At 42.9% G+C, this 12,743-nt stretch overlaps 1 protein-coding gene across 1 annotated transcript in view; it reads right to left on the bottom strand.

Annotated features, from left to right (window-relative positions):
* CRISPLD1 (cysteine rich secretory protein LCCL domain containing 1) overlaps positions 1–12,743 on the bottom strand; it is a 108,389-nt gene that overhangs the window by 24,774 nt on the left and 70,872 nt on the right. Inside the window, exon 7 of the mRNA XM_040354449.1 lies at positions 2,446–2,625. Coding sequence (XP_040210383.1) covers positions 2,446–2,625 — 180 coding nt within the window. The remainder of the gene's footprint in view (positions 1–2,445; positions 2,626–12,743) is intronic.

Here is a 12,743-nt window from a genome sequence, read left to right as displayed (position 1 = left end):
CTGCCCCCCCCCCCCCCAGCCATGTTGTGAACTGAATGGGCGGCTGCAAAGAGGCTGAGTGGGAGGCTGTGGGCTCCAGGGACAGCCCTGCTGGGTGGCTGCAAAAAAGGTGCGGGCTTCAGGAATATCCCAGAATTTGGTGACCCCTGGCAAATCATGATTTGACCCCCGAGGGGGTCCCGACCCCCAGGTTGAGAACCACTGCTCTAACTCATTTATCTTTGTACCTCCGAATAGACCTGAGCAGCAGGTAATCAAACTTCACTCTTTACAGCAAATAAAGAACTGCAAAAAAAAATTTGTTTGAAATCTTTAGTTTCAAGAACATTTTCCAATCTTTTGTAGGGCCAAATGGACATGCGTGTTTAGCAGGAACAAACATTGTTTCTGGACAGCCGCACTCTGAACAAGTTGTAGCCTTTATTAAAAAAAGCTATGACCAAGCACTAGTTTCAGTGCGAAACGTGTCAGCAGTCGGGTTTTATTTTATGTTGCTGTGACTTGTAGTGCTGTCCTTTTTTTTAATAAAGGCTACAACTTGTTCAGAGTGCGGCTGTCCAGAAACAATTGTTCCTGCTTTGCTAAGTGCATTGCCTGCACCTGAGTTGTCTGCAACGGAGGATATTCATCTGGGTTTCCACCTGGAGCGGCTACTCCCTTTTCCCTTGGACATGTGTGTTTGTCGGTAATGGCAGGAAAATTCAAAAAGAAAAAGGTTGAAAAAAAAATCTCAAAAGAACAAATTTCTAATGCTCTGTACACACGATCGGTTCATCTGATGAAAACGGTATGATGGATTTTTTCATCAGATATCCGATGAAGCTGACTTTCATCAGTCTTGCCTACACACTCGTCTCAGAACGCGGTGACGTAAAACACAACGACGTGCTGAGAAAAATGAAGTTCAATGCTTCCGAGCATGCATGGACTTGATTCTGAGCATGCGTTGATTTTTAACCGATGGATTTCCCTACAGACGATCGTTTTTTTCTATCGGTTTTTTAACCATCAGATAATTTTAAAACAGGTTCTATGTTTTTTCACCGATGGGAAAAAAACTGATGGGGCCCACACACGATCGGTTCGTCCGATGACAACGATCCGTTTTCATCAGACAGACCGATCGTGTGTACGCGGCATAACAGCGCATGTGGTTTTTTGTTTGGTTCGTTCCAACATCGAATGTAAAAGCAAAACTTTTGAACTACATTCTTCAAGTCATTGATTACACTCAAAAATTTCAAAATCTACTAGTGTATGGCCGACTTGTTGTAAGCAATAACAACAACTATTCATATCTACTTAGCAAATAATATATACACATATTTCATTTTTAGTCCTGAATGGATTAAAGTGGTTATAAATCTCTTAAATGAAGAAAGAAAGCATATCCTTCTATAGCAGTGGTTCTCAACCTGGGGGTCGGGACCCCCTCGGGGGTCAAATGATAATTTGCCAGGGGTCACCGAATCCTGGGCTATTCCTGAAGCCTGCACCACTCTCCCAGACTTTTTGCAGCCACCCAGCAGGGATGTCCCTGGAGCCTGTGGCTGCCCAGCTGGGTAGTTCCTGGAGCCCACGGCCGCCCACTCAGCCTATTCGCAGGTGCCCATTCAGTGCACAGCATGGCTGGGGCAGAGACTTGAGGTCAACTGACTGGTGAGGAATGTGAAGTGGGATGGGCTAGAGGAGACCCCATCTCCTGATTTCGGCATAGGTGTCACTGCTGCGAGAAACCACAAAGTCAGAGACACAGTGAAGCCGGAGACACAGTGAGTGTGATTATAGTTGCCATTAAAAAGGACTCAGTGAGCGCTAAATGTCTGTGGTTTAGGCGAAAATTACTTGTCATGGCTTAAGTGCCGACAACCCATGCTACAAAAATAATTTTACTGTTAGGGGTCCCCACAACTTGGGAAATTTTATCAAGGGGTCACGGCACTAGAAGGTTGAGAACCACTGTTCTATAGTGTGTACTTGCCTCTATCCAAAGCGCTGAGTGCGAGTTCTGTAATCACTTCTGGCAGTCTATGCTGACACCAGACCAACCTGGGAGACAGCTGCCCCCCTCCCCCCTGGAGCACACAGTGGGTTGTTGACAGCCTTAGCTGTAAAGGTTTCCCTATGAGACTGTAAAGAGAGTGCATGTCCATTTCCTCCACTCAGGTCTCAAACTACACTGAGCTCTGTGCTTTGTGTTGAGCAGTGTGTGATATGAGATCCCTCACTCCCTGCCTTCTGTAGCTAGGAAATTCTGTGTCAATTCCGGACTTTAAATGACTGTAGAGGAGAGAGGCAGCAGATAAACAGGCATAACTTATGTAGAAGGATTTGCTTTACCTGAGGCTAGTCGCTTCAATGAGTATATGTAAAGGTTTACAACCACTTTAAAATATGAAACACTCTACATTTCCTTCATAAATACACAAAATATCATTTTCTTACACATTTGCTCTGTGCTGACCACTTCATTGCTATTGTAAGCATCGGGCCTGGTTGAAGAGGTTGGGGAATGAGTTCTTGCTCTGCTCTGCGAGGTGGTATCAATAGCTTTGGATCGCTGCCTCTCAATTTCATTTGTCTCTTCCTCCGGTTCAGGTATAGGATAGTGAAATTCTGAACCTTCTGTTAAAAAAAAAATAATAATAATAATCTGACATTATCAAAAATAAATAGGCATTCCTTTTTAAATGTATTTTCAGAATTAGCCCTAGATGCTCCTTGTCCGCTGTACTTGTAGGATGGTTACGGGCCCAGAAGTACATTCTATATGAAGTGACCTTGTTTGATCTCCAGGAACAAGCCTTCCTGAGACCAGTAATAAGCATCTTCCCTGCACGGCTGCCAACTGTGTAAATCTCAACCTAATTACTAGTTGTGGTTTAAAAAAGAAGACTTTGGTTCACTGGAGACCACCAAACTATTTCTCCAGGGGACATCAAGATGGCCATTAATCCTTGTGTTAGGAGGCATGACTCCAGTGCAGAAATGTCTTACAAAATATGGATTATTCCCTATGAATGCACACATATATCAAATACATGGCCCTTTCACGGCAATAGGTAAATATTATTATCCACAGCGGAGTGCCAGGCTATTTAGAAAAACAATACCCTACAGGTTATTTTTATAGTCCGGCTATTGGATAAAATTATCCTAACAGTGTGCGTATTCATTTTCAATATGAATGGTGACCCTGCTCAAATTTGGCAAATATGGGCCAATGTTTTCATGAGTACACAGAAATCTCAAATTAACTCCTTTCTCAAGTAGCATTTTTTTGCCAAGTTATAATTTTGTGTATAACTATAAATGTTAGGTGAATAAATTGGATGTACTTAAAGCGGTAGTAAACCGGATTATTATTTTTTGTGTTAAACCCTGTAGGAAAATTGCATAATGTGCTAGTATGCATCGCATACTAGCACATTATGAAATACTTACCTTAGAACAAAGCCTCTCCGGCAGTGCCGCAATGATGTCACCCCCGCCCGCATGCGGCACCGCGCTCTGAAAGGACGGCACAGGTATTATGTCCCTTCAGAGTGCATGCACCAGTGACATCACCGGCAGAATATCCCCTAAACCGTGCATGTTTAGGAGATATTCCCTGTACCTACAGGTAAGCTTGATTATCCCTTTCATGACTAATGCCGCGTACACACGATCATTTTTCGGCATTAAAAAAACTTTGTTTTTAAAAAATGTCATTTAAAATGATCGTGTGTGGGCTTCACATCATTTTTCGGGTTCTGAAAAATGACAAAAAAAAATTGAACATGCTGCATTTTTTAACAACGTTTTAAACTATGTCGTTTTTCGGGTTGTAAAAAATGATCATGTGTGGGCCAAAACTACGTTAAAAACCCGCGCATGCTCAGAAGCAAGTTATGAGATGGGAGCGCTCGTTCTGGTAAAACTACCGTTCGTAATGGAGTAAGCACATTCATCACGCTGTAACAGACAGAAAAGCGCAAATCGTCTTTTACTAACACGGAATCAGCTAAAGCAGCCACAAGGGTGGCGTCATCCGAATGGGACTTCCACTTTATAGTAGCGTCGTACGTGTTGTACGTCACCGCGCTTTGCTAGAGCATTTTTTAAAAACGATGGTGTGTGGGCAATGTCGTTTTAATGATGAAGTTGGAAAAACTTTGTTTTTTCTACATGCTAAAAAACTTCGTTGTTTTTGCATGGCGAAAAATGATCGTGTGTACGCGGCATTAGCCTATTTCTGACATTTGGTGTTCACAAGTTAAAATTCGTATTTTTTGCTAGAAAATTACTTAGAACTCCTAAACATTATATGTTTTTTTTAGCAGAGAATCTAGAGAATAAAATGGCGATTGTTACAATATTTTATGTCACACGGTATTTGTTCAGCGGTGTTTTAAAGGCAACTTTTTGGGAAAAAGACACTTTTATGAATAAAAAAAAAATGAAAAAGTAAAGCTAGCACAATTTTTTTGTATAATGTGAAAGATGATGTTACGCTGAGTAAATAGATACCAAACATGTCACGCTTTATAATTGCACGCACTCGTGGAATGGCGACAGACTACGGTACCTAAAAATCTCCATAGGCGACGATTTAATTATTTTTTTTATGGTTACCAGGTTGGAGTTACAGAGGATGTCTATGGCTAGAATTATTGCTCTCGCTCTGACGATCACGGAGATACCTCACATGTGTGATTTGAACACCGTTTACATATGCGGGCACAACTTCCGTATGCGCTTTCTTTGCTGCGCGAGTTCACAGGGACGTGTTTTTTTCTTTAGAAATTTTTGATCACTTTTATTGCCGTCACAAGGTATGCAAACATCCCTTGTGACAGTAATAGGTGGTGACAGGTACTCTTTATGGAGAGATCGGTGGTCTAAAAGACCTCAAATCCCTCCTTTGCACTTCAAAGTATTCAGTTCGCCGAAAACTGCGATTTTGAATACTGTGTATTCTTTTTAAACCGGCATCATTGGCAGCCGGGTAACCCGGAAGTGACGTCATGACGTCGCTTCCGTGTTTACACTGAAGAGACTGGATCGAAGCTGTTCGCGACTCAGTTTCAGTCTCTCGCTAGGCACTGGGGGCAGCGGATCACGGATCTGGTCTCTGGCGGAGGCGGCAGGAGGGGGGATGTCCCCTCCCGCTCCTCCGGGATAACAACTGTGCAGCTTTTAGTCGCATTGGTTGTTATCCCTGGAAAGCCAATTGCCGGCACTAAAAAAAAATGATACCGGGACGATGCCTGCAGCACGGTATAACCCCTTAAAGCCGAGGCCACATATGTGCATACGCTCGGCGGCAAAGGGTTATAGACCTACCTGTAGGTACAAGTTTAAAAAATTACTTTACTTTAACCACTTCCATATTCGCAGTACGTCCTGAGCTTTCAGTGGGGATATCTAAATGATGGATGTAGCTACAGGCATTATTCAGATATAATCTTTTTCAGCCGCCTATTCCCTGCACTGTAAAAACAAATCATAGCATGCGATCGGCGCATCAGAGAAGGAATTTGCAGGTGGCGGAAGTTTTAACATAGAGCTGACCAAGGACCAGATGGTCCCCGGTTATCTCTATAACTCTCGGAGGCCAGGAACGCGACGTTGTGACGTCACCTCGGGCACCGTCAGTTGTAAATACTGCCGTGCATTCAGCTGGAAAGCCTGAAATCTTTTTTTAATCTCAGGATTTCCAGCCTAGAGGAGAGATGTGGGGACTTATAGACCCCACATACTGTATCTCCATTAAGTTTGGAACCATACCACGAGTGTGCTTAATTTTATAGCGCGTCATGTTAAGTATCTATTTACTCAGTTAAACATTATCTTCTACAAAAAAAAAAATTGTCTAACTTCATGTTTTATTTTTTTTAGTTTTTATTCAAGAAATAGTTTTTTCCCCCAAAAACAAACGCATTTAAAAAATTGCTGCGCAAATACCTTGTGACATAAAAAATTGACATTTTATTCCCTAGGGTCTCTGCTAAGAAAATATAAATATGTTTGAGGGTTCTGAATAATTTTCTACCAAAAAAAAAAAAAATTGTGATTTACACATGTAGGAGAGGAATGCTGGAATTTGGAGGTATAGAAGTGGTTAAATATCTCCAGATTTAAAAAAAAAAAAAAAAACCAGACACATTTGCAGTTTTTAAACTGGAGCCATTTACAGATCTTCCAAATAAAATCCATTTTTTTTAACTGTGATCACATGTAGACTAGTAGCGCTGCTCAAAGCTGAAAGATAACAAGTGTCCCTACCGGTATTCAGAAAGTGGAAGCAGGCGTCAGGGATGAATTCAGAAGCGTAAGCATATGTGAAGCAAGTCGCCGCTCAAAACTGACCCAGTGCTTCAGATGTGAATATGGCTGCGTATCAGCCAGCACTGCTCCAGCCACGCCCCCTGACATGTTTCACCCCGCCTACGGGGGCTTGGTCACACTACGTGACCAAGCCCTGGCAATCGGGGCGAAACATGTTAGGGGAAGTAGCCAGAGCAGCGCTGGCTGAGGCTATACGCAGCCATATATACATTTGAACCACTTAGTCGGCGTCTTATCCCAAATATATACATTTTCTGATCTGTTAAAGTACATATTAAGCTATGGATTTTTTTAATTTTGGATAGTGCTAGATGTGTTGGAACCCTTGAAAAGTTTTTATTACTGCCTTTATCACCCTCTCTATTTGCCTGCTGATCATTGTTACTGGGAAAAACAGTGACGAAAAATCCCAGTATTTTTTTCCCAGAACAGGAATAAACAGAGATATGTTTCCATTGGGACACCTGTTCTGGTGACAACTGTCTAAAAGGAAGTTCCCTTCACATTGAAGAGATCTGGTCTCCCACAGCAGACAGAACATGGAAATGCAATTATTTTAGTAACGATAAACTGCTAAATACCCTTTCTCATCAGCAGTATAGTGTCTGGTTAAAGCTTGCAGGAGGAGTTTTAATTTTACTCTGACTGTCCTATGAGGCTGCATAACCCCTGACCAACTGTCTGGACAGTGCTGATTGGCCCAGTGCTGATCACATGCACCCTCCCATAAAAAATAAAAAAACACCTCTAGCAATACACACCAGACTGAGCATGTACAGAGTGACTCCAAAGGCTCTGTCTCATCAGGATTGGAGACAGTGGAAAAAGGGGGAGGATCAGAGAAGACAGGATCAAACAGCCTTTTTACACAATGCGCTTATTCACTTAGGTTTCACAGTGAATATAACGCATATACAAACTGATTTCACTGGGTTCAGCATTTACAGGCAAAAAAAAAAAAAAAAGGAAAAAAATTCTTCCGGTTTTATTTTTGAGAGTAGATTTCTGGACGTAAAACTGTTTTTTTTTTAAACAGTGTGCATGGGCCCTGAGAATATAAGTTGATTGTCAAGGCAGCTGAACTATGCTGCGTCTCTGCCAACCCCTTCACTAAATTATCATGACTGTCACGAACAGGAAAGCTACTATTAGTTCATTGGAGCAGACTTCTTTTTTTAAACTCAGCAGGGATGAAGTTCAAATTCACCTTGACCAAGGATTTACAGCTAATCCTGCTGGTTCAAAATTAGTGGTAATGGTAAATTTATGTGCAAATTCACTGCAATGATTTTTGATTTATTTTTTAACTATAATGCACACAGAGTTGATTTAATGGCAGCTGCTGTCCCGTCCATAGCAAACTTCTCTTGTTGCAAGGGCTTTCCTTTATATATATAAAAAAAAACTTGCTTTTATTTCAGGGGCTAGTATTTTGGAGTTTTCATTTCTTTGGGGGTATAATGTTTTTTTTTTGTTATGTTATGTTATTAAAGCCTTTTTATGTTTAAAGTGTACAAAGTGCAGCAGTTAGTTAGCTGGCTATCTATACTTGGAGCTCCCATTTGTTCACAGCACTGCATCGATTGAAAGCCAAAAAGTACAACAGTATTTACCAAAACCACCTCACATTGTAAAAAAAAAAAATATACACCAGTTAACCCCTTCCCACCGAAGGGTTCTAAAAGCCGTGTGCCAGGCATTCAGGTCATCTGACAACCGCTGTAATTGGCTGTCACATCAGTTACATGATCGGAAAGCTTCCAATCGCTAGTATGCATTGGGAGCTTTCCGGTACACACCAGCTATCGTACTGGGAGTGCGCTCTTAGCACAGTAAGTAGTGTTAAAAAAGCAGCATACTGTATATGCGACTGCTTGGTGTTAAGGCCCACCCACCGAGCAGTCGAATATTAGTGAGTGGTCAGCGTCTAGGGGTTAAGCCTATTTCTTATGATAAAAACTGTTCCGCTACTCGCCAATTTTACCCAGTTTTTTTATCTGTGGTCTCATAATTAAGGGAAGAAAATGGCCTGTGCCCTATGGGCCAGATCCACGTACAGCGGCGCATCTCTCCGCCGGGCGCAGCGTATCTAAGACACACTACGCCGCCTTAACTTTTTTTTTTTTTTTGAATCCTCAAAGAATTTGCGCCGTAAGTTACGGCGGCGTAGTGCATCATTGGCGGCGTAATGGCGCGGCATTCAAATCATTCTACGCAAATCCCTATTTGCGAACAACTTACGCAAACGACGTAAAAAATTCAAAATGCGAGGCGGGAACGACGGCCATACTTAACATTGAGTACGCCACCATATAGTAGCTTTAACTATACGCCGGAAAAAGCCGAACGCAAACGATGTAAAAAAATGCGCCGGCTAGACGTACGTTCGTGGATCGCCGTAACTAGCTAATTTGCATACTCAACGTGGAATTCGACGGAAACACCACCTAGCAGCCGCCGAAAGATTGCATCTAAGATCCGACGGCGTACTAAGACGTACGCATGTCGGATTGATCCAAGATGCTGTCGTGTCTTGTTTTGTAGATACAAAAGAAAGATACCACGCGCAAAATTTGAAATTACGCGACGTATCAAGGGATACGCCGGCGTAATTCTTTTGTGGATCTGCCCCTATGTCTCTAGTACATTTTGGCCTAATCTTGCTCATCAAAACTGTCCTGCTCCTGGCCAGTTTTACACTGCCTCATCTGTAGTCTCCTAATTCTTGGGGAAAAAAAGCTTGTTCTTTGTGTCTCTTCTGATACATTATATCCTATTCTTGCACATTAAAACCTGCCAATGTTAACACTGCTGTACCGTCCAAAGTTTTTTTCTTAAAGTGGTTGTAAACCCACTTTTGCAAGTTACACCTACAGGTAAGCCTAGATTAAGGCTTACCTGTAGGTGTTAGCAATATCTTCTAAACCTGCACGGTTTAGGATATATTCGCAGAATGACAGGACCGCTAGACAGCAGGACCGTAGACAACGGCGCGCAGGCGCACTAACAATAGCCGTCCTAAACACGGCAATGCAGTGTTTGACGGCTCCCGCGCACGTGCGCAGGAATGTCATCGCCACTCCGGCCAATCACAGCGCCAGAGCGCTGATTACAGGAAGATCGGCGGAGACATGGCAGCGGCGGAGGGCACGGAGGAGAACGTCGGGGGCTTTGTTCTCAGGTAAGTCGATCATAATGAGCTAGTATGCTGTGCATACTAGCTCATTATGACTTTATCTTGCAGGGTTTAAAAAAAAAAAACAAGGAATTACTTCCTCTTTAATGACAGTTTTATAGAAATAGGTCAGTGGCAGTACAGTTTTGAATCAGCAAACACAGGGACAATCTCATTGAACCATTGGCCAACTTCTATCTGGCGGTCAAAGCCGGCCTATTACCACTTGATGAAACCAGCATGAAAAACCCTTCTGTGCTGCAGCTGCCCCCCCCAGAGCCCCCCTTTTTCTTACATGAACCTGATCGTTCCAGCCCTGAGCATGAGCCCAGCGGCTCCAGCCGCTGTCTCTATCCTCATTATATAGATTGGTAGCAGCAGGAGCCATTGGCTCCCACTGCTGTCAATCAAATCCAGTGACACAGGAGCCGGAAATAGGGGGCGGGGCCAAGTCCTGCTGTCTGTGTCAATGGACGCAGCACGGGACTCGTGGAATAAGAAATGTGGGTCTCTGTGGGGGCACCCGATAAAGAGGAGGAGCCAAGAGCGCAGACAGGGCACCCCAAAAAAGAAGGGCTGCTCTGCACAAACACTTGCACAATGTAGGCAAGTATTAAAAAAAACACGTTAATTAGATTGGGGTTCTCCTGCTCTATGTAATTCAAGATAACTTTAACGCAAAACCGTTTCTACTGCAAAATTTGCACTGCAAATAAAAAGTATTCAGCACTGGGAAAAATTACAATTAAACAACATTTTTAAATTTTAATTAATGCAAGCCATTAAAAGAAATGAACTAAAAAACAAATAAGAAAGTCCATATGTGTAGGTGAAAACTAGGGGGAATCCAATCAACTTTCCATCACGCAGTGCAGACAAATATAAGAGACCAGATAGATATCCTCCACCATGCCCAAGGATGGCCTCTCACCTCATAAATTCGACCTTAATAGGTCACAGAGTATTAACACCAAAGGATCCTGGTAGGTTTAGCTAGAAATTGCTGGGCGGCTCCATTTGAATCACAAGTGACCAAGATTCAGCAGTGAAATATCCACCATGAGAACGAAAAAGAAAGAAGATCTAATGCTCTCAGGAGCAACAGTATTTAATGAACTTGCCTGCCCCACGCTGAAGAAGGCCCCGCCCATAGGACGTAACGTGTACGGGGGGAGGAGCCTTGCATGACGTCACCCGCGATCGCCGCTGTCTGCATTACCACACTGCTTTGTATTGCACGCCTGTCAGTTAGCACTCGGCACTGAGTGCTTTTACATGTGAGTGTTTTTAAATCTGTGTGTCATTAAATACTGTTGCTGCTGAGAGCATTAGATCTTCTTTCTTTTTTGTTCTCATGGTGGATATTTCACTGCTGAATCTTGGTCACTTGTGATTCAAACGGAGCCGCCCAGCAATTTCTAGCTAAACCTACCAGGATCCTTTGGTGTTAATACTCTGTGACCTATTAAGGTCGAATTTATGAGGTGAGAGGCCATCCTTAGGCATGGTGGAGGATATCTATCTGGTCACTTATATTTGTCTGCACTGCGTGATGGAAAGTTGATTGGGTTCCCCCTTTTTTTCACCTACACATATGGACTTTCTTGTTGTTTTTTAGTTAATTTCTTTTGCGCTGCACTGTTTTAGTGTGGCAAAATTTGCACTGCCATTAAGGCTGTTTGTGAAAATCATACTGTTCTGTAACACCCACGTACAATTTTAGGGCACTGGTACATATACCCTTTGCAAATGCCCAGCTCCCTGTGTCCTTTTTTGGCAATGACTTGCCTACTAGCCTAAAAAATGACCAGAATTTACTAACAGGGTCCCCCCTTCCCCCATAGGGGGATTATCACAAAAGGGTAGGGATTATCACAAGTCGGTCCTATTTTTTGTTTTATTCTTTCATAGGTATATGTAAAACTGTGATTGAGACAAGGGTGTAGATTCAGGTAGGGGCGCGCAATGATACGGCGCTGCAGCGTATCGTATTTACGCTACGCCGCCGTAACTTACAGGAGCAAGTGCTGTATTCACAAAGCACTTGCTCCGTAAGTGGCGGCGGCGTAGCGTAAATGGGGCCGGCGTAAGCCCGCGTAATTCAAATGTGGAAGGGGGCGTGTTTTATGCTAATGTGTGATGACCTGACGTGATTGACGTGTTTTACGAATGGCGCATGCGCCGTCCGTGTACATATCCCAGAGTGCATTGCTCTCAAGTACGGTGCAACGACGTATTGGTTTCGACGTGAACGTAAATTACGTCCAGCCCTATTCGCGAACGACTTACGCAAACAACGTAAAAAATTCAAACTTCGAAGCGGGAACAACGTCCATACTTAACATTGGCTGCGCCTCCTAATAGCTGGAACAACCTTATGCCGAAAAAGCCTAACGTAAACGACGTAAATAAATTGCGCCGGGCGTATGTACTTTTGTGAATCGGCGTATCTAGGTAATTAGCATATTCTACGCCGACAACAACGGAAGCGCCCCTAGCGGCCAGCGGCAGAATGCACCCTAAGATACGACGGCGTAAGAGACTTATGCCAGTCGTATCTTAGGCTAATGTCGGCATAGCTAGCTTTCTGAATACAGAAAGTAGATACGCCGGCGCAGATTTGAATTTACGCGGTGTATCTATGGATACGCCGGCGTAAATTCTCTCTGAATCCACCCCCCTATTAACAGTTTACTTTTTCAAATAGGTTTGTCGACATGAGGATATGTTATATGGACAGTTAAGATGCAATCATTTATTTGCACAGTTCTTTAATAAAGACATTAGTTCAGGACATTAAAGGGTTAGATTGCCCAAAATGGCCATTTCAGATATGGGTAGGGGTTTTATAGACCGAATTGGCTTCTGGAACTTGAGTGGAAGTGCATGCCTGCGTTCCTGGCTCTGACCTTGCTACTATGCAGCTTTCTTCCCATTGCTGTATAATCTAAAATGCAAAACACATGGGAAATCTAGTGGAATGCAAGACCACCATAAAAGCCACAGCAGGTGGGCAGAGTATTCAGCTCCATCTCACCATTCGTATCTTTTGCGGGATTCAATAAACTGGTTTGTGATTACACCTGGTGGCATCTATCTGAATCAGAAATGTGTCTGAACTGACCCTATGTATAACAGATCATAATTGTATTATAATTTGCATGATGTAGGCAGAAAGGTATTCTATGTAAAACGACTGTATATTTCTAAAGATTAATAAAATTAAGACTGATATTGA

This window comes from Rana temporaria, chromosome 5 (assembly GCF_905171775.1).
Source record: "Rana temporaria chromosome 5, aRanTem1.1, whole genome shotgun sequence".
Lineage (NCBI taxonomy): Eukaryota > Metazoa > Chordata > Amphibia > Anura > Ranidae > Rana > Rana temporaria.
This window is presented reverse-complemented; position numbering and strand designations above follow the sequence as displayed.